The 27,448-nt window shown below is 36.8% G+C and overlaps 1 protein-coding gene across 1 annotated transcript; it reads left to right on the top strand.

Annotated features, from left to right (window-relative positions):
• The first annotated feature begins 398 nt into the window (after nt 1-398).
• Nucleotides 399-26,983, top strand: LOC306882227 (proto-oncogene tyrosine-protein kinase receptor Ret-like). The gene is made up of 20 exons (XM_079436725.1): nt 399-625; nt 13,050-13,283; nt 13,902-14,195; nt 14,286-14,524; nt 14,639-14,834; nt 15,338-15,537; nt 16,503-16,785; nt 16,890-17,027; nt 17,132-17,242; nt 17,376-17,486; nt 19,156-19,409; nt 19,540-19,687; nt 19,788-19,895; nt 19,981-20,195; nt 20,278-20,400; nt 20,531-20,601; nt 20,840-20,977; nt 21,245-21,344; nt 24,982-25,129; nt 26,115-26,983. Exons 1-20 carry the CDS (start codon nt 562-564, stop codon nt 26,270-26,272), a joined length of 3,333 nt encoding a protein of 1,110 aa, XP_079292851.1. The 5' UTR covers nt 399-561; the 3' UTR covers nt 26,273-26,983.
• Nucleotides 26,984-27,448: the final 465 nt, after the last annotated feature.

The following is a 27,448-nucleotide window of genomic DNA, read 5'->3' as shown; positions in this document are numbered from 1 at the left end:
TGTACCTGTATCTGTAGTAGGCTACTCTTCAATTTTATACCGAGTCACTAAACTGTGTGGGCTGTGGCTGCACTGCATATTTAAACGGACAGAGTCTGGAAAATGAGTATGTTTATAATAACTATCAATAGTAATATAGGCTAATGCATAACAGTTGAAAACCATAAAGTCGTATTGTCCAGTTAACTGTTCCAACTTACGCATATATTATTTGCATGCCCCCAAAATGTAGATTTATTTCATTAGGAACTCTTTGGCTCATTGGCCAGTCGCTGATGTGATTCAGGACGGAAACACACATCTGAGGAAATTGGCTGGATGTGATGTGAACCTCCCCCTGCTGCGCTCTCTGTGTGTGTGTGTGTGTGTGTAGCCTATGTGTGTGTGTGTGTGAGAGAGAGAGCGAGTGCGCGCGCGCTGCAGTCACCCATCAATGGGACACTCACGTTAAGGACTTTTGTGGCTCCTTCGCGCGAATCGTAAACACTGTAAAGTTCTATTTTTTAAGAATCAAATCACTTTTGCCTGTTCACTGTGAAATTACACTTATGATTGACAAGTATGGGAACTACGCTTGGAATCGTTTGGGGAGACATCGCTGTGCTCCTGCTTCTTCTATCTGAAGGTAAGGATTTACTCCATAACAATCTGATGTCACCTCGCGCTAAGTGTACGCTATTTAGCCCTCTTTGTTTGGGGTAAATAACTGTGTTGAGAGCTAGAATGGGTGCATTACTATTCAGCGGCAGTGCTTGAGCATTACACTTGTCGTATTTTAACTTAAATAGAATTGTCGCCTCTAGTGTGCATCCTTCAGTTACAACACAGGGGCTGTGTCTCAAAACCTACATAGCTGTTTATCCTAGACTGCGTTTTGAGCAAAGTCTTACGTTGCTCAAAGACATTTTTATTCCCTTGTTCTTTAGAAAACATCCTACAACCCAGATCGTAAGAACCTGTAATGTGGCATCATAAACTTTTTTCAATAACAAAAAAACCATACTGTACATTTTTAGTTGGGTTAAGAGGGTTATTTGCAGAACCTAAGATCCTAAAAAACAACCTGTTTTTAGGGTGCAGGTAGTTTGCTCACAAGGTTTTGAAACAAAACCCTGCTCCACGCAATGGTATCTTAACATAATGTAACATAACTCTGCTCTTTTTCCATTGGATCATTTTATATATCTTTAAATATAAATTATGAGGCCTCTTAATTTATATGAATAGATCTAAACATATTGAAACACAGTAAGCTACGCAGAACCTTTGAAAATTGTGTTCTCGTGCTCAGGTTTTCTCAAGGAAGTTTTTGATTCATGGAAAACATTTACTTTGGTTTATTTGTTGAAAAATCTATTATTGTTTGTTGAAAAGTGTATTATATTATTATTATCATTATTATTAAGTGTATTATACAAAAACAGCAAAGATATCAGTCAGTTTTGCTTCCTGGAAATTATTAATTTAATTCAAGTAATGAAGAGCAAAGTACTGTATTTCACACTTTTAATAAGATTTTATGGTAAATCCTAAATTTTGTGAAATACACTTTATTTGTCATTTTACTTGCGTTTAGTTTCATTTTGCATCCTTTTTTCTGTGTAACTATGCTGGCTCCGGACAACAGACAATACATCTGTATATCCAGGGGGTCTGCATCTGCCCCCATTCACAGACCACTGAATGCTACCAGAGAGATTTACCAGGCAGTTTCGTAGAGGCAATCTGGTGCTGAAGCCAAAATATGTACAACCCTAATGTGCCACATGGTTCATGCAAGCAATGCGCATGTCTCTATACGTCATTATATTGTAATCCCATTTAAAATCCCTCTGCCTAACTGTACTAACACACCTCTCTCAAAATAACTGGAGTTAACTAGAGTCGAACTTGTTCCTGAATAGATCTTAAATCTCAGTGTGTGGCCAGTTGCATTAAAAAGGAATGGTCACACTGCAACAGCTTGAATACAGACCAATAGCAGAGGTTTCACAGCTATTCTGGTCATTCGGAAGACATTTGGCAGTGTGTGAATGCAAAAGTGTTGCATTTGTCTTCGCTCAATAGTGGTTCCTGAATGGTGTTGATGGTGGTGGGGTTATTTAATGATGACTGAATGAACATTACTTAAAGAGCAAACTATATAAAACTTGTTAGTATACAAAAACAGGAAAAACAGGCATGTTTTTGTTGTAATATGATATTCTCATGAATCTTTTTATTAATAGGCATTATTTAAAGGTTTGACTTTATATTGATGTTTGCATGTATGAGTCTGTTTATTTATTTAAATATTAAAAATAATTTTCCATCCAATTTTCTCTGGGGGCAGTGATGGCGTGGCTGTCGTATTTTTCAGTGTGAGTTTACATTTTAATTGATAATTCTCAACACAACACTTTTTAAATTTACCTTAAATAAACATTTAAATGAAATTTTGCTTTGATAATCACCAGGTGGTAAAGAACAATACGATTAGATTTCATCCTACTGAACGGCTCCTTTTTTAACCTTTGTTAGAGATGATGCGGAAGCACCTTGATTCTTTGCCGTGAGGAAAAACAAAAGCCTGGTGCCGAGAGGTGGTCAGAGGGCAGGTGTGCAGAGCAGGTGTGCTTAGCTCTGGGCAAACACAATGTTTGTCTTCCGAAAGGAAAATACTGCCAGTAAAATAATAGAGTACACAGCTCTGATAACAGATGAGGCTTAAAACCCCTCATTAAAGACACAGGATGGTTGGCAGCGCCTCTCGCAAAATGGATCTCATCTATTTTATGACAAGCCATCCCATGAAAATGGATGATGACAACAGCAATGGATTTTGTCCATGCTGGGGATACATGTAATCATGTATCTCTGTCTGGTGTCACCATACTTTGATGGTTTGACGTTTAAATAACAGTTTGTTTGTTTTTTGGCAGTATTAAACAGTTGTTTGTCCTTGAATATAGTGTAAAGAGCACAAGCTGTTGATTAGATATCGTTTACTTTCGTGGCATACTTTTTTCTTTATTTCCTATTAACCTTTAAAAATAAAAGTTCCAAAAGGGGGTTTTCACAGTGATGCCATAGAAGCACCAAAGTTTCCCCAAAGAACTTTTCAGTGAACAGTTTTTTTTTCTTATTGTGAAGAACATGTTAAAAATCTCTAGAACCTTTAGCACGTTGGAAAGGTTACATGGATGTTAAATGTTATTTATGGACAGATGCCAACAAAGAACCTTTAGGACCATCTCTTTAGAAGAACAATTTTTGGTTTCCCAGTGAACTTTTGAGTAAACCATTTTTTTTTTCTTAGTGTGAAGAACATTTTAAAAATCCAAAGAATCTTTTACCACTAGAACCTTTTGTGCAATGGAAAGGTTCCATGGATGCTAAAGGTTCTTAATGGAACTATGCATTTGAATAAAGAACCTTTATTGAAAAACAGGAACTCCGCCAGTCATCAAAAACATGGTGGCAAAAAAATCAATGAATCATTTTTTGTTAATATCATCTGTGCATAATGTTTATTTTCAGCAGTGAATGTTGCATGTGTAAATACAGTGTTTAAATTAATGAACGACTAATAAGGTGATGAAGGAGAGTATGTGCGATTGATAATCAAATATATCATTTGACCTCTAAAGTCACACAGCTGTCCATAGCTTTCCATCACACTAGTTGTTTGCATAAAAAGTCCAGACCCCATGTCATGTATTGTGTGCGAGGAATTGATTTGCGGGATACACAGCTTTGACCCTGTTACTTTATCTGTTGGAGTGCCATGGCTTCTGACCTCTAAAACCCTCACCCAAGAAGTATTTCCTGATGATCAGGCCACAGGAGATTGGCCATCCGATGGGAAGTAACATTAGGGAATCAAGTTCAGACCACCTCACAATCCTTCCTGCATCAGCACAGTCATTTTCATCAACTGTCATTGCAGACCGATAAATCTCATTTGATGCATTACAATGTTTTATTTTGGACTTAATTGTATTAAATGATTTAGTTTAGTTTGTGTCTTGAGCAGTGTATATAAATCCTGCCAATTTCCCCTTTGTCATCTCTACTTTTAGCATGATTGGAAAAACAGATTTGATGTCGGTAGTTACTTTTCTTATTCTCTATGTAGATTGTTCATACCCTAAAGAAAAGAAGAAAATCTAGGCCAAATCTGAAGCTAAATGACCTACTATTTTCAAATGTTAGCTCAATTTTAAACTGTATTTTTAAAAGCATATTTCTTAAGGTTGTAAATGTATTCATTAAACAGTTCAATGTAAACCATAAGATGTATTGTATTGTACACATTGAATTATACTGATAAATCTAATTAAATTAAGTCAAAAATATTATTGATCTGAACAATTAACTATTGTTAATAACTAAATGCACTATAATACAATATCAAAAGTAAACTGCAGGTTTAGATATAGTGCCTTAAGTGTGGTTTCAGTGCACTGGTGCCATTTCTTGATTCTGTGTCATAATAAAGACTGTTGTCCTCATGATAATCCATTGTGCATTGACATTAATGAATCTACCAGAAACCACATTTGGACTAATTGCCCAGCTTTTGTACCTATTGGATTCGTAGCACAGATCCTTCAGTTAGTTATGGGTCACATTTCCACCCCGTGCATCAGTAGAATCTAATTTGCTTTGGTGGAAGGACAAGAAGACATTGATTGAAATTGTGTCCCAAGGGCGTTTGGGGCTCTTGATTTCTACATGGGTCTTTGGGTGTTATTTTCTAGTGGTCATCGATGCATGGTGTGTTTGACTGATCATTTACAACAATGAGCAACCAACACAATGGCTTAGTTAGGACTTAACTGTCCTCGTTTGGTCTTTGGTGGGGTGTTTGTAGGGGGAAGGGTGCTGAATTGTGAATGGCTGTCATTTTGAGATTTATACCTGGAAATGAGTCAGTGGAGTCTCAACTACATTGAGACTTTTAAAAATGCAGATACAACCTTGGCGTTAATACTGGAATCCCTTTTACTGAAACATTGCTCATTTGCTTATTTATATCTGATATAATCTTTAATTCAGTTTGGTTGGTGTAATCAAATATATTTAGCTTGTTTCAGTAATGTTATATAATATTCTGACTTGAATACAATCAATTAATTTACATTTTAGGTAAAAAATGTTCAGTACATGGTTGGTTTTACATTGCACTTTTAAAATGCAAGACTTAGCATTTAAGAAATGCCAGCTCTTGATGACCTAACAGCACAAACTCACTAGTCCATGTAAATTCACCCACTGGCCCATTTCAACCATCCACTGTGAATTTTAAGACTCGGCATAAAAATTGTGAGTATGTGTTTGAAGCAGTGGAGGGGAACACTGAGGAACATACTGAGTAATGAATCACACTGAAGGTTATTTCAAAATATTGTCCAAAAAACGAAAGAGGAACGGAAAAAAAGGCCTCCAGGTTTTGTTTCGGTGTTTAGTCTAATCTTGATTGTGGTTTTGTCTCTGTCTCAGGCTTATATTATAACATTAAGTGAATAATGTTGGTAATTGCTTATCGTAATGATACCATCCAAGAGAACATGTTGTTCAAATGTCCCTCATTTATGAGCTCTAATGTCCCATCCAATCCCAAAAGAGATTATGAAGTAAATACAAACATACTGCCTTTTCCCACAGGAGATATGAAATTAGATTACTTAATGACGAACGTCCATTCCGTGCTTATGTTGATGGTATGCTGAATTACATTTCTGACATTGCATTTCTGATGATGATCGATAATATTGTAGTTGTTTGATAACAGCTTTAGATATACACTTTAGATATGTTTAATTGTACTCTCATTCTATTATAGAAATCTACCATGTTGCATTTGGCTAATATAATAATTGAACGATTCTTGTCTTTTAAAACACTCTTCTATTTTAAACCTTCTCAGTGTCGCATACTGAAGAAAAGGGACCCATGCACATTAGAATGAGGGGAATTTAACCATAATAATCAATAATAATAGTCCCGTATTGAATTATAGTGTAATTGGCAGCCTTTTAGTTAATTAAATCATTATGGTCACAGAGTAATGATTTTCATTACTATATTGTAGAGATGGAGTCTTACTCATTTTGCTTAATAATTAAGTATGTTTACTTTGATTAGTCCTCTTACATCCATAGTGTCTCGTATGGATCTGAATTTAGGGAAAAGATTAAACATTCTGCTTGGAATAATTGGCATTTATACATGATTTAAAAATGTTTGTATTTGTTATGATTATTACACACACATTTAGATTAATTTTAATTTTAATTTGCAGTTATTATAAATAATAATATAATAATAATAAAATATAATATAGCTTATTATTTATTATTTTTAATCATTAATATGTCCATATGTTCATAAATTAAGGATGCTGCTACTAAAGTACTATATTCAGGCTGGACTTTTATTTAACATATATGCAACATGAGAGCATGTGCCATCCTTTACATACGCATCCTTACAAGTGCTTAATGCAGGACGGTTATTGGCTGAATGTGCTCGGCTGTTGATTAATATTGCTATTGATTGGCCTGCTACTTCTCAGTTTGGTTATCACTGGGGACAGATGCTCTGCACATTGACCTTGGCCGAAAGGGCAGAGGCCAAGAGGCAGATATCAGCATGCTTTATGATGATCCCCAAAAAAAGAAGTTGTGATTGTCAGACTGAATCATTATCAAGATTACACTACAGTGATATTTACAGCCGTTGTGGCTGCAGACATGAAGCTAGATGAGAATGCTAGTGATTGCAACAAACACATCCCTGTGTTTACATACAGCATGTCATGAATGGAACCCTTTGAGGAGTAAGTGGATTATGGAAAGTGGATTGCTCTGACTGCTAGCTTGTTTCCGCCTTTTGACGAGTTCAAGGAAATGGCAAGAAAGACCCATGCACTCTTCCACTCTCCCATGATCTCATAGATGGTACATTTCTGCGGCGGTGTGCATGCTGAGCTAATTGAGTTCCTGTCTTTGAGCAGCCCCGGTCCAGAGGTCATCTATCCATTAACCTGTTCTCTCGCTGAGAGACCTTGCTTGAAAACATGCAGACCACACCATCGCAGAGATTGACACTAATTCAGGTCATCGTATATGTCTGTTTGATTTCAAATGAATGCTCTGCAATGACCGTGTATTTATTTATATTCAGAACTGATTGGTCTCTTCTTGTCATTTGATTAGATTGTTGCATCATCAGAAATGTTTCAAGTAGCAGACTCAAGAGTCACTCTAGGTTAAGATGAAGAGAGCTGGCACACCTTCTTTTGACCCATAACAACACTAAATGAATCGCTGATGGAAATTCTGTGCAGATGTTTCATATAATGTCTAATTCAAAATTAATATGACACGTAATTTCGGTTGTAATGCTTTTCCTGTCTCGTTTGTGCGTATGGGCACGTTAGGTTCAAAGTCAATCTGCCTGTGAGCTGAAATCAATATGTCAGATTGCATCATAGTGTTTACAATCATGAGCCATGATGTGGCTGTGAGAGGTCAGAGCAGTGAGCCCAATCTGATCAAGTGATCAGTCATATCTCCAAACATCCGCCCTACTGCCATCAACTTAATACTCGCATAATGGTCATCCACGCGTCACATCCCATTATATTTGACTCACTGAATACCTCATGTCAGTCTTGTGATGTCACAGCATCATTGCTGCTGTGTACTGCTTTTGATTCTGTGAGTTAATTAGCTTGATATAAACTGCTTTCTGTTGGCTTCCGGCCTGGAAATAAATTGAATTTGGAATGATTCAAATCAGTTGGATAGCTGTAGTTTGCAGCTGCCACACCACAAAAGTTTAGAACTCAAATGACTTGAAGTTTGCTTAAGATTAATTTTTACCTTGGCTAGGACCACCAAAACACTGATTATTGAGCTTAAAAGCTTTTTGGAAAGTGTAACAATTTGAAAGTTAATGATTTTCTTTAAATGCTTAATGTGAAATGAATGCACATACTGTACACACACTGACAAACTTCAACGTATTTAAACTTGTCCTCATGAAAATGTACTTTTTTCTTCATTACCTTTAATCACACAACATTTACGTGAATAATTAAGGTGAAAAACTGATCGATACATTGAAATTGCAGTTGTAACAGTGTTGTTAGAGCAATTTATTCATGTTTGTTGGATCCTTGTCTACGTTTGATCACTGCAAACATTTGGTTTTGGCCAACACTTCTTTACTTCTCTATCTTCAGATTGGAACAGTAGCTTGCTACTTACTGAATACTCTGTTTGTACCTGGCATGATCATGTGTTTGCATTTGTCCCCATCAAGTAGCTTCTGTATCCAGATATCAGGCCAGATCTCCTTTCCCTGCATAATTACTGCTGGAAAATAACTGAAAAAAAAAAAAAAAACTAATGCAATTTTGGCTGCTGCGATTAACAGTATTTAGATGTACTCACTATGTTCAAAGTTTTCATTTACAACATTGTTTTCTGCACTGAAATTTGTAGCCAATCACAGCTGTTTGTATAGCCATAACAGAATGGCCAATCAGAGCAGATCTCGCTCACAACCAGTTTTGTTCAGCGCATGCTTTACTCTGGTAAATTCTCTCATTATAACCAATATATTGTATATACAACATAAACAAGACAACTTAGATATTTTTAACTGGAATTTTCGGGAAAGTGCTCTCACTGAACTGAAGTGCAGGACAGCTTCAGTGATTATAAAGAACGTACTCTTTCTCTTCATGTGAAATGCTAACAATACTTTCAAAAACAAAAATATCAGAAATATCCAGTTGTTAAGTCTGATGTCATTGTTTCTGGGTCCAAATGACAAAGACCAAAATGAAATAACAAATGGTGCTAATAGCCCTAACGTTTGGAGTTTTGTCTTCCTTGCATTGTGACCTCGTTTTCCTGAGTTGTCTGATTATTTATCCTGTCCACCTGGTGTCTGTTTATTAAGTCATTAGTACCCTTTATTTGTCCTGTATATAAAAACCCCGAGTCCTCCCTCTTCCTCTGTTCATCCTCATTTGAAATAGTGTATGGTAATGTTTCCTAGAGTGTTTATTATTAAAAACAAATCTCCTGTATGTTCTCCTTTGTCATGCACTTTCACATTCTGTGACAATTGAATCTCCATAGTGAAAGCTCAGTTGCCCAGAGAGCTATTCATCTTTTCTGAATCGTGAATATATTGTTGTCTGGGATGGTGTGAGGCTGGAGACCGTTTTTCTGAGTTTTTAAGCTTAAAGGTGTGCCATTAATGAATCCTGACAAACAGCTGTAGAAATCGCATTCTCACTTGAAACACAGTGAAGGCTCGGACCCAGAAACAATATGTGTTATGTCATGACTTAACACAAGGATGATGACTAGATTACACTGATGATTTAGATTATACTGATATCCAATCACAATGCGTCCTCAACTACCTTAGGACCAGAACAAGCAGATATCAAAACATTCCATTTGCAATTCCATTTACGCTTGCATTTTCAATGCATATCTGGATGACATCCAGATAAAAGTATAGTTAAAGCCAAATGTAAACGGACCACTGTATACTTACTGTTCTTGAAAAGTAGTATGTGGAACAGAATCTATTTTTCACATTATAAAAGTGGTTGGCTACATTGTTGCCACATGCCTTTATCACATTGCATATTTACTTCATCAAGTTATCAAGTTGGAAATAAAAATTTCATTTGGGATGCACTGTCATTGACATTTTGGCAGATATACTGATAATCCAATAATAATTTTCTAGCTAATAACCAATAAATGGCTGATACTAAAATTCTGTATAATTTAGTCTAAATAATTTGTTTAAAAAAAATGGCATCATCATAATGTACAGTACAGTATTAAAAATTGATATTTATTTAGAGATCTGCCAAAAATGACAGTATCATTAAATTATTAGTGTTTTTGAAAATGAACTTTGAGTGTTAGATGACAGCATAGTTAATCTAAATGTAAAAATAGAGGAAATTACTGTAGCGTGCACAATTAAATAGCTATCCAGTATGAGCCAATATGTACTTTTATAGCAACCAATAATAATAAATTAAATCTTTAATGCTGACTGATAATTGATATGGCCCTGAGTTTTATTGCATTTTTAATCCACTTCATTGGAAAATGTATAACAATGTCAACTCTTGGCTGTCTAATTAACTAATTTAAAAAATCATGTCTGTAATGACTTATGTTTTATTCATCACACAGAAAATGCTGGGTCAAGTTGAAAGCATTGCATTGTGGGATGCGGTGTTCAAGTGTGCTTTAGGCTTTGTTGCATATAGCACGTTTAAAAGATATTCCACGCATACAGAAAATATGCCTACTGTGCATAGTACACTGAGGTATATAGAAAAATTTGGATTCGCTTCTACAATTTTCCAAATGTAAAAAGCTGTCAGTCAAAATCCCTGAATTCTACAGTGGAAAAGCAAGGCAAAGGGTTTTGCTTGTATTACAATGTTCTTAGTCTGGGAATCCTTATCCCAGGAGGACCACACAACTACTCCAATTTCATGTGTTTATTTAAGTACAAATGAAAGTAAATGCTATCAGTGCTGCTCTGAATCTTAGAGTGGCATAGCGCTGCTAAGCACTCCACCTGATACACTGACACAGGATGATGAATGAGTGTCACAGCAAATCCAGTGGCTTGTTGAACACAGTATCTGCATCAGCTAAGATTAATGCTGCCATTCCTCAGCGCTCCTGCGGCTATGGTTTATGAACCAAGCACACAAGCCTTACTTTGTACTATCGACTTTCACTGAAAGACGCACCTGAAATACAACATGGATTTCACCTTACACGGCTCAGACAGCTTCTTTTAAGGCAATGATTTTCAAGTATGTTTTGGTTCAGGGGGCCTGGTCTTGTCACATCTGTTACAGTTTTATCACATCGTAGTCGCTTCTTAAATGCATTTTTTTGATGCTTCATATTACATTTTTTTTTAAATGTCCTGTTGACTTCTTAAGTAGAAATATTTTGTACTGAAAATAAGGTGGGACATATCAAAGAGTGTGTCCCTTTTTTTAAGCTATATCCTTTAACCGGAAGTTAGCATCCCTTGACGATTTTTTCATTGTTTTTGGAGTGTTATTGCTTTTTGCTCCTTTTGGAGAAAATGATCAGATTTTTTTCATTGTTTTAGGATTGTCATTACTTTTTGCTTCTTTTGGACAAAATAAGCTCTGTGACCAACAAATGATTCAACAAAAAACATTGACAGAACGCTAGAACTGGAAGTGCTAATATGCCTGGGTTTTGGACTACAAAACTACTTCATCCATCAGCACTGTATTGCTTTTGCTGTTCAGGTGATATTAGGGGGAGGAGCATTTACATTCTACAAAGCGTTTGATTGGATAAAAATTTGAGCGCGTGAGATGAGTCATCAACATTGTTTTGTTCCATTTCCCTACATGATAAATGTAAATGTAGAAGTGTGTATCTGTAGAAAAGTGGAAAGTGTGAAAGCTTTTTATTGGCTTCAAAGTTAGAAATCTACTACAAACCGCAAAAGTTTAATTTTGAACACTTGAGGTCTTCAAAGAATGTTTTATGTCTGCAAATGTGACTGGCGACCCCATAAATAGAGGAACACAAACCAGTTCTGTATTATCTTTGTGTCTTGACAAGGCATTTAATAAAAAAAGTGTTCCTGACTGCGTCTCCATCCTTCAGGAAGGTTGGCCACATTGTATCCATCAATCCGGCCTCTTGTCATCCCAGCACAGCTAAATTAAATCAATGTCTGAAACCAGAGACAAGGCTTCAACTGCAGCAACAGAAATAGAAAATCTAGTTTTGCTGTCTGCTAATGATATTAGTACGTTCCTAAGTGGCCGCCCACCGTCGTCGGACAGGAACACAGGAGAGATATAATTACAGCCTGAACACTTGCATCTCCATTTACTGGTAAAACACATGGGGATCTTACAGTGTTTTATAGATTACCCTTCCCCCCACCTCCATCCACACTCGTCCTGCAGGTAATCATTCATTTCTAGGCAGTATTATGTTATCCACTGTAATTAAACTTGCCAAGGTGAAACCAAGGAGAATCGGAGACCGCATCATATTGACCATGTGAGAAATTCATTAAAAGACCAGTGTCAATGTTATATGAGACGCTGTTTCATTTTTCCATGACAGAGGAGCGAGGGCTATTTCAACAGAAAAGCGGATGTGTTTAATGAGTTCATTGTGTAACCTGTCTACTTGCGTGGACGTTTCTGTTGTTCAACAGTTTTGAGATAAGAAGCAGATCAATAAAGGAAGATTTGACAGAGTTATTTGCAAACTATTGAGTGCATCATGAGTGCCAGAGGTTAGTTTTTTTATTATTGAATGGAAGGTTTTTATCATTTAGAGAGAATCAACAATCCAATGTTGCTTTACCAAATGCACTTGCACAAAATACCTGTAAACATTACTTGAAGGACTTTTTTTTTCTTGTTTTCAAGAAGTACAAGAAGAGGAAGGCGAAATTAAAGAAATATGCAGTGATAAAGTTAAGCCCAGTCAACAAAATTCTGAGGCATAATGTTGATTACCACAAAAACAATCATTTGACCTGTCTGTCATCTTTTTTAAAACAAAAAAAAAATATTGATAGAAGTGAAAGGGACCCATTTTAAACTTTTGATTTGATTCATTAAAAAAAAAAAAAATTGAAGATTATACAATTATTTTGTTAAAACTTATGTATTATTTGAGCTGTAAAGTTGTCATTTTATGGTCATTTTAGAAGTAAAGTTTTAATGGCAACAAAGTTTGTAAGCAATTGAGTATATTATTATTTATACTTTTTTTTTTTTTTAGATGGAGGAACATGTCAAAATGAATTTTTATGCCACAAATGCTGTTGATTAACTTCAATTTGTATTGAACCCAAAATATTGCTTTAATGTTTATCGGATTTGATTAAGTTGCTCAGATTTTTTCATTTGTGTCTGGTGTATTGAGGATAAATGAATGAATGTCCACGATGCACGCAGTGTGACATTTCATGTGTGTTTTGGACAGGTTCACTTGGACTGTATTTTCCTCAAAGGCTGTACACAGAAAGCATCTATGTGGGTCAGCCACAAGGATCACCGGTCCTTCAGGTCCATTCATTGCGGGAAAGCACCACAGAGAGACCCTATTTCACCCTGTGCTCCCATAGAGACACTTACGCATCATGGTTTCACATGGATGAGGCAACTGGGGTCCTTTCAATGAACAAAACCCTGGAGTGGAGCGACTTCGGTAGTATACGTGAGTTTAACACAGCTTTATTTTTTTTGTATGCTTGACTATGCCAGTTTCATCTGTTTAAATGTATATTCTCAAGTTTTAACTCTTGTAATGTTACTCAGAATTTTACTGATATATCACATAATCCAGTATAGACCATACTGTCTCCTGTATCACTGAAAGTTTTGTGCTTATATATTAAAGTCATATGAAAGGAAGTATTTAATATATTAAACATATTAAGGTTATTTGTCTTTTTTCCTGTAAAAATATCTAAACATGCTTAAAACATACTTAATTTGATTTATTTTAACTAAAATGTGACCTGAGATCCAAAAAGATAATACATATCTTTATTTACAAGAATATGTCTTTATTTATTACGTTTTTTAAATAGTTTTTTGTTTCTCATCTTTGTGTGTTCACTACATTTATTTAATGCTTAAAACAATATAAACAATTTGCCAATAAGGTAACAAATATAAGCCTTACATTTATTTTTCAATACAATGTAATACAATTCTGTATATTTACAGACCATATTTCATAATAGCATCTCTAGAGAACTTTGACAGTTGAACATTGGTATAAATGACACTCATGTTAAAGGACACGTGTCTCCTGATGTCTGTCCTCCAGGCAGCAGCTCGGTCAGGTCTGTGAAGGATCTCAACCTGAAGGTCAGAGTCTCTTCAGAGCCTGTGAAGAAAGAGTTGTGCCAGTTCCTTCCCACAGTGGAGGTCAAACTGATGTTCATTAATGACACAGCGCCCTCCTGTGGTCAGGTCGAGCTGAAAACATTGTGTTTCTCTGACAAAGTTTCAAAACCCCACATCACAGAGAACCGTATGCCAGGGGCCCTACGGCAGCTCCGGCGCTTTACACGCATGAACATTTGCCCCAACTACACCATCAGTTATGGAGTGGAAGCAGGTACAACCCAGACCCAGTGTAAATGGCAAGGCTTCTGCATATTGCAGTATGGTGAGATTAATTTTCTCTTATCACTTGTATTGAATTCAGTCTCCCCAGCTCCTTTTGCTGTCGACGGCTCCACTTCAGAACTGGTGGTCACGGTGCCTGTGGACCGGGAGGAGATGGAATCGTACCATCTGGATTTAGTGTGTATAATACGGACAGAAGAAAAGCTGGAGAAGTTCTTCAGTTCTCTGCATGTGGACATCTATGATGAGGACGATAATCCTCCTTACGTGAATGGGACTGACACTGAGGACATCAAAATAGAGTTTAACCGCAGTGAGGTTGGTATCAGGCAATGTAAACAACTGTCTCACATCTTAATAGCCTTCTTAGGATCATATACTATAAAAGAAATATGAAAGTATTGAATAATGGTAGTCTATTTTCTTTTGTAGGGTACTGTGTTTGGAACTCTGTTTGTATACGACAGGGACACAACGCCCGTTTATCCCACAAACCAAATTGAAAATAAATTAGAGGGCACCTTAATGACAAATGACTCCTGGATCACAAACACTTTTACTATTGAACACAAATTTAGGGAAGAAAGAGCCATCTTTGGAAATGTCCGTGGGACAGTTCATGAATACAGTGAGTACAAAAAAATATCATTACATATTTCTTGTCTTAAAGGTGCACAGAGTAATTTTTCCATATTGAATTTTTTACACATAAAAAAGAAAACTTACTTTTTTTATATGTAAATAATCATGTACTGTACTCTCACATGAGCGATTACCGCACTGAATCTGTTGATTCACCAAATATTAATAAACTGACAGTATATCAAACATGTTTGATATTTTGAGCCAACTGTAAAACATTTTTAGTTTTAATCTGTCATGCGTCAACAAGGCACATGTGTTTGGAACAAACTGAAAGTCTGAAAGTCATTTAGGTTTTCTCTACATATAAAGCATATGATGCCTATTGTTTTCAAATGTGTTCAAATATCAAAAGTTCCGAAAGCTTTGAAACTGCTGCTGCTGAATAAACGTGACCTGTTAGTCCAAGACGACTGCCATATCGGCCAGTGAAACAATTACTGAGTGCACCGTAAGTGAAATGTCCTTTATTCTGTTTTTTGCCCTCAGAGTTGAAACTCAGTCAGAATCTGTCTGTGACAGAGCAGCGCTCATTTCAGTTCGACTACCTGCTCAATGACACCACTTTTCCTGGCCCAGAGGGAACAGTGCTGTTACATTTCAATGTGACTATCCTGCCGGTTTCTATTCGCTTCTCCAATGTCACCTACTTCTTCACTGTGTCACTGAGAGCAACAACATACTCCCAGGTGCATTAATGATGTTTTTCAGTCAATCTGAATCTATGCTAGCAGGATTAGTGAAGTGCTATTGTAAATATAAAGAAATAGTTTATCTAAAAATGGAAATTTGCTGAAAATGTGCTCACCATTTGGCCATCCAAGATGTAGATGAGTTTGTGTCTTCATCAGATTTGGAGAAATTTGGCATAGCATCACTTGCTTACCAGTGGATCCTCTGTAGTGAATGGGTGCCATCAGAATGAGAGTTTAAGCAGTTGACAAAAACATAACACATGACTCCAGTCGATCAATTAACGTCTGTGTTTATAAGAAACAAAGCCATCAAGACATTTTAACTTTAAACTGGAGTCATGTGGATTAATTTTGGATTATTGTGGTGGTTTTATCAGATATTTAAACTCTCATTCTGACGGCACCCATTGGCTGCAGAGGATCCACTGGTAAGCAAGTGATGCAATGCCAAATTTCTCCAAATCTGTTCTGATGAATAAATAAACTCATCTACAACTTGGATGGCGTGAGGTGAACTATTTCTTTAAGAAACAGATAAGCGATTCCTGAAGAAATTGCCAGTCTTTGCAAAAGAACACTTTTTTTATGTAATGAAAAGAAACATTTTAGGCCTCAAAGCTGTTGTTATGACACTGAACACACAGTGTCTTGCTTTCTATTGGCTATGTATGAGAATCAATACATAATACAAACCTGATTAGATTTTTTGACCCTATTGCTGTGTGAAATGGCTATAGGTGGTTAAATACCACTAAGAAAAACTAAAACCATCACAATTCACAAATATCAATACATTTCTATGCCCCTGTTTGCAAGTGCATAATGTGGAATTACAGTATTTTATTGTTTCTGTTGCTGTCTTTTTATTTGAAATTTCTCATATGATAAAAGAAATTGCAATTTCCATGACAGATTAGTCCAGAGGATTGACACTAATGTGTCTTTTATGTCTTTTTTAGATTGGAAGTGTCTGTGTGGACAACTGTCTGAAGTTTAAGGGCATTGATGTCACTTATCAGTTAGAGATCGCAGACAGAAACATATCTTCTGATGCTCAGTCATGTTATAGGGCAGTTGGCCTTGCCCAGAACCCGAATGAGAAGACCGGTGTGCTCTATGTGAACGACACTGAGGTGTTACGCAGACCACAGTGCCAAGAGCTGCAATATGTAGTTATTGCAGAGGAGCAGCAGAACAAGTTTCAGGCCAAGACGCAGCTTGTCGTTATTTTTGAGGGTGAAGGTAAGGTCATTAGCTCACAGGACTTTATCCAGAATGACAGTGGTGAATGCAACAGCTCTTGATCCAGGTTTTTCCTAACTGATATACCATGATACACCATATAGCAGATCTCTTGAGGCTGGATGAGCAGAAAAGAGTGGTTTTGGCTTGCGCAGAAAAGAGACAGCGAGGGGAGTGTGAGGCGTCTCGAGGCCTGGCAGCCCCAACAGGCAGATGCCAGTGGAGACAAAGCAGAGATACAGGTTACCCACAATGCCCTTGAATCCAATTCACTGCACTTACCATAATACTGTGGAGCTGCTTCTATCATTCGAAAGAACAAATTGTCATTGTATTACCTTTGCAGGAATATCTCCAAATTACTCCACCTGTTCCCCTGACCTCCGCACGTGTCCAGATGGTTACTGTGATGCCATCGAGAGCAAAAACATATCCATATGTCCTCAGGATTGCTCCAGTGAGAGAAATTTGAGTTTTTATTGTTTTATTTAGTTTTTTTGTGGCTTGTGGCCTTTAGTATTATTTAGTTAGACCAACATGATTCTGCTTTTAGAAAGTGCAACAAATATAACAATGTGTCTTTTTGTCAGGTCAGCCTGTAATCGGGGGTTACGAGAGGGAACTGTTTGGAATCAGAGCTGGACATGGGACATGCTACTGTTTTCCAGAAAGGTGCTTCTGTGAAAAGGATGAATTAAAAGGTGAGCTGATTGATGTTTTTGCCCTTCAGAAGCTACAGAAGATATTTAAAAGGTTCCCAGAAGAGAAAATAAGTACAATTTACCCCAGCCATCCAATTAAAAAACTTTACACCCCGCAGCTCTTAATGGATTGTGTTTCCTTCTTGAGCATCAGTGAATATTTTCACCTATTGTAATAGTTGTGTTTGAGTCCCTCAGTTGTCCTCATTTTGAAAAGATGTACCTCAAAATCATAGTCATGTTGGAAAAGGTTGGGAAAGTCACATTTATAGAATATGCTAAAAAAAATAAAAGAATGTGCTGGACATTTCATTTTTCTGAAGAACAGCAGGCAGTTTAACTTCTCAAGACAAACAACTATCACAAAACATAAAAACAGTCATTTATCATCCAGGTAACAACACATATCATGAAAATCTGACTTTTTCTGTCTTAAGTGCTATAATGCATCTACCAACCCAGAAAACGCGAAAAAGAGCAACCCAGTACATTTTTTTGGTAAGCCTTTCTCTGCAAGCTTGTGAAAAAAACAAGCCGCTCAGATTTTGCTCCCCTTGTGAAGTAGAAAAAGTCGTGACGTATTGTCAAGTATGGTGACCCATACTCGAAATTGGTGCTCTGCGTTTAACCCATCCAAGTACACACACACAGCAGTGAGTAGTGAACAAATGCACACGCACACACACACACACACACACACACACACACCGTGAACACACAGAAAGGGGATCTTGTTATAATATTACCGCCCCTTAATCTGTAGGTTTCCACCCACGGCGCCACCATTCTCTTTTCGCAAGCGACGACAGTGTATTAATGCCATGGCGAAAGTTCAAGCAAAGCATGCTAACTGTTCTGTTTTTGGATGCACTGAAGACCACAGAACACTATTTAGAGTCCCAGCCTCAGAGGACACAAGAGAGCAGTGGATGTATTCATTTATTTAGCCTACTGTATATTACGCTTCTGCCACACAGATCTAATATAAAAATGTGATTTCTTACCAGCTGTTTACCTTCACAGACATAATCGTCTGTTTTTGTAACTCATGTGTGTTTTTAATATAAACTTGTGTGTATTTGGCAGTTTAAGATAATAAGACATGAAAGAACTTAGTTTAGCTTTGTGTGCACGTGCTTCGAATGTGTGCGCTCAGAAAACCGAATATCAGAAGTTTAAACTAATATAGTTTAAAATGTATGATTTCAGTGGGATAGACATGATAATCAAAAGATGTTTTTTAGCAGTGTATCTGAGGCACGAGCTGTAAAGGTACAGCCCTTTTCTCGAAAAGGGGTCGGGGAGCAGCAGCTCATTGGCATTTAAAGAGACATGCAAGAAAACAGTGGGTTTTCTTCCTCCACTCAAAATAGGCATTTTCAGAATGATGTAATGATCTGTGGGGTATTTTAAGCTGAAACTTACAGACACATTCTGGGGACACTTGAGACTTATATTACATATTGTGAAAATGAGCATAATAGGTCTCCTTTAAGAATTAAGGGTATGTACATTTTTGAACTATGGTTCATTTATATAAATTTGGTTATTTTTTTCTTGAGGACAATATGTAAACATCTGTAGAATATAGTTGTTATAATGCAAACAAAATTAAATCATCAAAGAAAGTGCTAGAAATCCTTTGCTTTGTTTGTAATTGTTTTTTCAGAGGCCACGTGTGATGACATGTGCAAGACCATCATTGCAACTGGTGTCCTCCTCTCCATTGTCTCCATTATTCTGTCCTTGTACTTTATCCACTGTTATCACAAGAGCACATCTAAGCCTCCCATCGCCTCAGCTGAAATGACTTTCCGCCGACCAGCCCAATCCTACCCAATCAGTTACTCTGCCAATAATGTTCGTCGAGCTTCTCTAGACTCCATGGAGAATCAGGTGGCCATTGAAACCTTTAAAATACCCGTAAGTCTTGCTCAACTTACTTAGTTAATTCATGCATGTTGATGTTTTGGTATAAATTGGAGCTGATTAATGAAATTATTATTAATGAGATTGTATGATGTGTTATGATTTTTAACATTTCTGGTAACAGGAAGATCCAAAGTGGGAGTTCCCACGAAAGAACCTAGTGCTGGGTAAGACTCTTGGAGAGGGAGAGTTTGGCAAGGTTGTGAAGGCCACGGCTTTCCGCCTCAAAGGAAAAGCTGGATACACTACAGTTGCTGTAAAGATGTTGAAAGGTATGCAATTTAAAATCAGATTTGGAGGCAGATTTGATCAATCACTAAAAACTGGATTAGTTTTAAAAAAAGTTTAAGGCATCCATTTGTTTTACCACAGAAAATGCATCTCACAGTGAGCTTCGAGACCTCCTGTCAGAGTTCACATTGCTCAAGCAGGTTAATCACCCTCATGTAATAAAAATGTATGGAGCTTGCAGCCAGGATGGTAAGACGTACAATAAAATGTTTAATGCGGCATGCATTTGTGTTGGCTGTTTGTCCTGTGTACTTATACAAGCTCATCTGTTCAGGTCCATTAAACTTAATCGTTGAATACGCCAAGTACGGCTCACTGCGGAACTTCTTGAGGGAGAGCCGGAAAGTTGGACCCTGCTACATGGGCAATGATGCCAACCGCAACTCCAGCTACTTAGAAAACCCAGATGAGAGAGCTCTGACCATGGGCGACCTCATCTCCTTTGCATGGCAGATCTCCAGAGGAATGCAATACCTGGCTGAGATGAAGGTGTCAGCAGTTTAGGGAATATCCATTACAGAATATATAATGTTTTAAAGAAAGATGTTATAATGAGAGAAAACATGTTTAGCTTGTTCACAGAGACCTGGCTGCCAGGAATGTGCTGGTGGCAGAGGGAAGGAAGATGAAAATATCCGACTTTGGTTTATCTCGAGATGTTTATGAGGAAGATTCATATGTGAAGAGGAGCAAGGTGATATATTTTGTCTAATTTGTTTTGTTTTAACTAGTTACATCCTATGTTTTAAAGATGTCACACATGTAATGTAATTTTACATTTGTTAGACTTTATACTATATATAATAATTGCTCTCAATTTCTAGGGCCGTATTCCTGTTAAATGGATGGCTATAGAATCTTTGTTCGATCACATCTACACCACACAAAGTGATGTGTAAGTTATGCAACACGTGCTTCTATATCACAATCACCATCACCAGTTTATGTTTAGCATGTCTGAATACACTGAAATTGGGTTTGTGATTTATTCAGAAATTGCTAGTAAATTTCACAAATAATTACAAGAAATGTCAAGTATTAATTGAATTAAACACTAAATTATGAAGAACAAAAAAAAATTCCTTGGCGGCTTTACAGTAAAGTCTCTCTCTCTCTCTGTTTTCTTGCATTAGCTGGTCTTTTGGTGTTCTCTTATGGGAGATAGTGACTCTGGGTGGAAACCCCTACCCAGGCATTGCTCCAGAACGACTTTTCAACCTTCTGAAGACGGGCTACAGGATGGAGAAACCAGAGAACTGCACGGATGAAATGTGTGTTTAACATTATAGATTTATGTATTGTATTGTAGATTTAAGAGCTGAATGAACAAATCATTTTCTAAAACTACTATGTCATCCTGGCATATATATCATTTTAACATTTAAGTTAGCATATTTTGCATTATATGACTTTAGCATGTCTCATATAATATTATTGACACAGCCTGTACTTAATTTCACTTAAAGGTGTCAGTTATTTAGGTGTGACAATCAGAGATGTTCTGTATCAGGTGATGAATACTCTGTTATGTAATGTAGGTACAATCTGATGCTTCGTTGTTGGAAACAAGAGTCAGATAAGCGTCCCACTTTCTCAGACATCAGCAAAGAACTTGAGAAGATGATGGTGAAAAGTCGAGTAAGAACACAACAAATAATTTCTCTCACATACAATCACACAGACACAAATCCACATAAATTAAAACACTTCTGATGTACTTCATGAGATGACAACTTGAACTGAAGCTGACTGAAGTCTAAATAGTATTTACAAACTAATTACCTTAAACAGACATTACGATTCAAACGTTTGGGGTCAGTTTTTTTTTTTAAGAAACTAGTACTAGTACTTATTAATTCCACAAGGACACATTAAATGTATCTAAAGCAATGTTAAAACTACTTCAAGTAAATGCTGTTCTTTTGGTGTTCTTTCTATTCATCATAGAATCCTAAAAAAATGTATCACAATTTCCACAAAAATATTAAGCAGCACAATTGTTTTCAACATTGATAACAATTATAAGTGTTTCTTGAGCACCAAATCAGCATATTAAAACAATTTCTGACAATTTCTGAAGGTTTGTGTGACAATGAAAACTAAAGTAATGCCTGTTGAAATTCAGCTTTTCATCACAGGAATAAATCATCTTTTAATATATATTAAAATAAAAAAAACTGTTATTTTATTATTTATTTATTTATTATTTAGTCATTTAGCAGACGCTTTTATCCAAAGCAACTTATAAATGAGGACAACAGAAGCATCAATTGTAATATTAAAACAACTAAACACAGATCCAAACCTAAAAGCTAAAACTTTATAAATACACACATTTTAAAAATAAAGAAATTAAATAAAAATGACAAATGCATACAACAAATTTTCAAAACTTAACATTTAAATAAAAATAAATAAATAAAGCTATTAAATACCTTTTGGTAAAGAACAAAAGGTATAAGAGTATAATAATGATTCTAACATAACACTAAGCCAAACACCAAAAAAACAACTATATGTATATGTACAACCACACACACATACATAAATATATATACATACACATTTATAAATTCAATATATATATATATATATATATATATATATAATTTCATTTCCATTTAGTTTGTTGAAGTATTAAAATAACTCAAATTAAATAAAAATTTAACTTAATAAAAGACCTATACAGACATAATAGATTCAGACATTATTTAACTAAAATTAAAATAGATAACAAATACAAATCATGACAGTGTAATTTATTAAGTAATCCTAAGAAATAACACCATCAAACACACATGCTAAAAACAACAACTTACTTCCACATAGTAAGAAATGGTTATAAAAAGTGAAACAAGTAGTAGAAAAGAGGAGAAATAAAAAAGTGATACTTATATCCTTGGCCGGTGTCCCAGCCCGGTGGAGTCGCACGGTAGAGTCGATGGTCTTTAAGGCCAAAGTATAGCGTGTCCGTAACATTTTAAGATGTTATGTTATTTCACAATATTACTGTTTACTTATTTTTATTTATTTATTTATTTTACTGTCAGAATAAATGCAGCCCGGTTGAGCATAAGAGACTTTTTTCAAAATTATAAAAAAAAAACTTACCAGCCCCAAAGTTTTGAATGGCAGTCTAATTTTATACATTTACAGTGAGGGAAAAATTATTTGATCCCCTGCTGATTTTGTACATTTGCCCACTGACAAAGAAAAGGTGTCTTTTATACAGGCAAGGAGCTGAGATTAGGAGCACTCTCTTAAAGGGAGTGCTCCTAATATCAGTCTGTCACCTGTATAAAAGACACCTGTCCACAGAAGCAATCAATCAATCAGATTCCAAACTCTCCACCATGGCCAAGACCAAAGAGCTGTCCAAGGATGTCAGGGACAAGATTGTAGACTTACACAAGGCTGGAATGGGCTATAAGACCATCGCCAAGCAGCTTGGTGAGAAGGTGACAACAGTTGGTGTGATTATTCGCAAATGGAAGAAACACAAAATAACTGTCAATCTTCCATGGACTGGGGCTCCATGCAAGATCTCACCTTGTGGAGTTTCAGTGATCATGAGGACGGTGAGGAATGAACCCAGAACTACACGGGAGGATCTTGTCAATGATCTCAATGCAGCTGGGACCATAGTCACCAAGAAAACAATTGGTTACACACTACGCCGCACAGGACTGAAATCCTGCAGCGCCCGCAAGGTCCCCCTGCTCAAGAAAGCACATGTACAGGCCCGTCTGAAGTTTGCCAATGATTCAGAGGAGAACTGGGTGAAAGTGTTGTGGTCAGATGAGACCAAAATCCAGCTCTTTGGCATCAGCTCAACTCGCCGTGTTTGGAGGAGGAGGAATGCTGCATATGACCCCAAGAACACCATCCCCACCGTAAAACATGGAGGTGGAAACATTATGCTTTGTGGGTGTTTTCAAAGCCGATCCTCCCTATACGCAGAATACGCAAGCTGCGTAGGGCCCCCGAAACACCAGGGGGGCCCCCTTGCTCTCAAAGATGTTTTAATTTTAGTTTTGTTTTTGAATTTGGCCAGCGGTTATGAAGACATGAATGATCTTTTCTTTTAATGCGGTGCGCTGTCATCCTCTCTACGTAAAAATCAGTCAAATCATGTAACGTGAATGTTGTACAGTCTCTTGCTCGAGACTAAAAAAATCGAGTTGAAAGCTTACCGAGCCGCGGAAGAGATACTGTTTCTCGAGCGCTTTCCGTGAGCGCGATTCGAGACGGAGTGAAACACGGACAAATGCGTTTCATCCATTCTTTCACCCATCTTTTGCATAGGACCCCTCAGAAGTCTAGGATCGTCACTAGGTGTTTTTCTGCTAAGGGGACAGGACAACTGCACCGCATCAAAGGGACGATGGATGGGGCAATGTACCGTCGGGGCCAGGGCATTGAAGCCACCCAGGGGATTGAAAATGGGTCATGGATGGGTATTCCAGCCTGACAATGACCCAAAACACATGGCCACGGCAACAAAGGAGTGACTCAGGAATAGCACATTAAGGTCCTGGAGTGGCCTAGCCAGTGTCCAGACCTTAATCCCATAGAAAATCTGTGGAGGGAGCTGAAGGTTCGAGTTGCCAAACGTCAGCCTCGAAACCTTAATGACTTGGAGAAGATCTGCAAAGAGGAGTGGGACAAAATACCTCCTGAGATGTGTGCAAACCTGGTGGCCAACTGCAAGAAATGTCTGACCTCTGTGATTGCCAACAAGGGTTTTGCCACCAAGTACTAAGTCATGCTTTGCAAAGGGGTCAAATACTTATTTCACTCATTAAAATGTAAATCAATTAATAACTTTTTGGAAATGCGTTTTTCTGGATTTTTTTTTGTTGTTATTCTGTCTCTCACTGTTCAAATAAACCTACTATTAAAATTATAGACCGATCATTTCTTTGTCAGTGGGCAAACGTACAAAATCATCAGGGAATCAAATAATTTTTACCCTCACTGTATGTTGTCATAAAGATGAAAATTAGCCTTTATAAAAAAGGTTATATTTGAGAATAAATTACTGTAAATGTTAGAGTGGCCATATTTATACTTAAATGTACTGTCATTCATTTTGTTATGCTAACATTTAGCAACTGTTTTGACAGCCTGCTTTTGACAGCAAGGATGTTGACTAGTGAATCAAGAAAAATCTCATTTTCAAGAAACATTTATTCACATGAAATACGAGATGTTACACTGAAGAGTTATGGTACCGCTAGTCTCATTTTCATAACTGTGTGTTTCCTCTCATCAGGACTACCTGGATCTCGCAGCCTCCACGCCGGCAGACGCCCTGCTATATGACGACTCTCTCTCTGAAGAGGACACACCCTTAGTGGACTGTAATAACGCCCCTCTCCCTCGAACCCTCCCCTCCACTTGGATTGAAAACAAGCTCTATGGTAGAATTTCCCATGCATTTACTCGATTCTAATACAGGGAACCAAATCAGTTTATGTGTTTGCCTTCCATAGGAAGTGCTGTGATTGTGCTAACGACATGGTTGCCACTGACTTATGAATACTACTCGTGTTTTATAGATTCAGTTTGTGCTGTAGTGTCTGGATCTAGGGATCAGATGTTTCATTTGGACCTGCTTCCGATGTACTCTACTATTTGAAATATTCATTTTAAAAAGCTTTATTGTGCAAGCATTATTACTACTGATAAAAATGAATAATTTTCATAAATATATATACACACAACTTAACATGTATTATGTTCAGTTAGGGAAATATATTAAGATGCGTTTATTGATTTACATCATATGTGAATTTTCTATTGGTTTGCAGCATGTTAGGTTAAGTTTTACATTTGAAACAGGTCCCGTGTGCTCTGGATGTGCTCTCTCTGTAATATTCTGAATATATTACAGAAAATGAGTGTTTACAATAGATGGAGTCAGTTCTGAAAGCAGTAAGGCTTTTGAATTAAACTCTTCTTGTAGATCATATATCAAGATATGCAGGACTCTGTTAGCTCTCCCCAAACTGATGGCATTAATAGTAAGCAATAAACGGCCAGCAGTAAGACAGTTGCTATGCATAAGACTCCTTGATGTCAGTTATTTCTGGGAGTACACAAAAACCCTTTTTGTAGAGCACTGATTATCTATTTCATTTAAAAGCTTGTACATAAAATGGCAGACAACAGCAGACACAATACTGATGTCATAGAATAGACGATGTCGCCACAGTGGAATATTGACATGAATGACCAAAAAACAATCAAAGGACCAAAGAATGATTTCATGCTTCTACCATGAGTCATTCATGCTGTTTTATGTTGTTAAATATTCAAAAGCTGTGGTGAGTTTTGTTTGAGAGCCTTACTGTCTGGACTTAATGCTTCCTCAGTGCAGAAAAAATGATTTGTTCTCATTTTTAGGCATGTCATACCCGAACTGGCCAGAGAAGAGCCCGGTACCGCTCAACAGACTCGATGCCACTAACCCTGTCTTTACAAGATATGCCAATGATAGTGTTTATGCAAACTGGATGGCTTTGCATTCTCCCGCAAAAATTGTGGACACGCTCGATAGCTAAAAACGCAAACCAAAATCAGTGGTGGAAAAGACGTGGGGGGTGGGGAGATGTGTATATTTATATGATACTGTATATATGTTGTTTGATGATAAAGTCGGTTCCCTTTTATTTCTGCTGTTGTGTAGAAGATGGGAGGATGGTCATAATAGATTTAAAATTGGCTGGAATTACATAAAACATGCTTCAAGCAGCTCATAGGTGATTGTTACCACAAGGCCCTGTTGGCCGTGTTGTATCACTGCATGACTCTGTACAGTTTAATGTCCATGTTTAAGTGCCTGTGCCGCTTCTGTTAAAAAACACCCGTTATAAATGCATGACCGAGGCAATCTTGGTCCCACTCCAGGAATTAAAGGGAGCTTCTTTACCATCACCTACTGCAGATGTTCGCCACAAATATTGGACATGTTTATTTGGAAAAAAGCTGAGTTTGTTTCTTCTTGATCGTGTGTCAGGATATGACAGAATTCAATTAATTTTTGGTTTTTAAATATTGATATTTTGCTCTGTGGTAACTATGAGTTATGAATATTGCCATAACAGAGTACTGATATGTTTAATTCAATGTCATGTGGTGATTTAATTTTCATTCCTTGTAAAGACATTATTTGTGCAACAATAACTACAATACATAAAGCTGAGTGTGATTCCTCATTATGTTGTCAAAACATTACGTTTCAATCAATAAAACTGTTAGAAGATCTCAAGTTCATTTCATGATGTTCATTTCTGTTTTATGCTATTTAATTCTCAGACTTCATGAAAAAGCATAGCTTTAATTATATACACAAATAGATTGAAATGTGGTAACATTTGTTCATCCTGACGTCCTAAGGTTTGAGGCATGGAAATCGTGACACATTCTTATACTGTGACCACAAAAAATTAATGAATGATATGAAAAGGAAGTCCAAAGTACCCTGTGTAAACATGTACATTGGCATGAGATCAGTTACTCTTTAATTAAATTAAACCATCAATTTGAGGTTTCATACAATTTGTTGTTTTGCTCTATGAATGGGAAGATTTATTTAAATGAAGATTGAGTGAATGAACACACGACATACCATTTTAAAGAAAGGAAGTGGGTTAATCTTCAAAGTAGATTTTGAAAAATGGCATGATTATAGTGAATTTTTGTTAACCACAGATTTTAACGATTAGTAAAACATCTAG

The sequence above is a fragment of the Barbus barbus genome (assembly GCF_936440315.1).
Source record: "Barbus barbus genome assembly, chromosome: 16".
Taxonomy (NCBI): domain Eukaryota; kingdom Metazoa; phylum Chordata; class Actinopteri; order Cypriniformes; family Cyprinidae; genus Barbus; species Barbus barbus.
The sequence above is the reverse complement of the archived record's forward strand: the minus strand, read 5'-3'. Positions and strand labels throughout refer to the sequence as shown.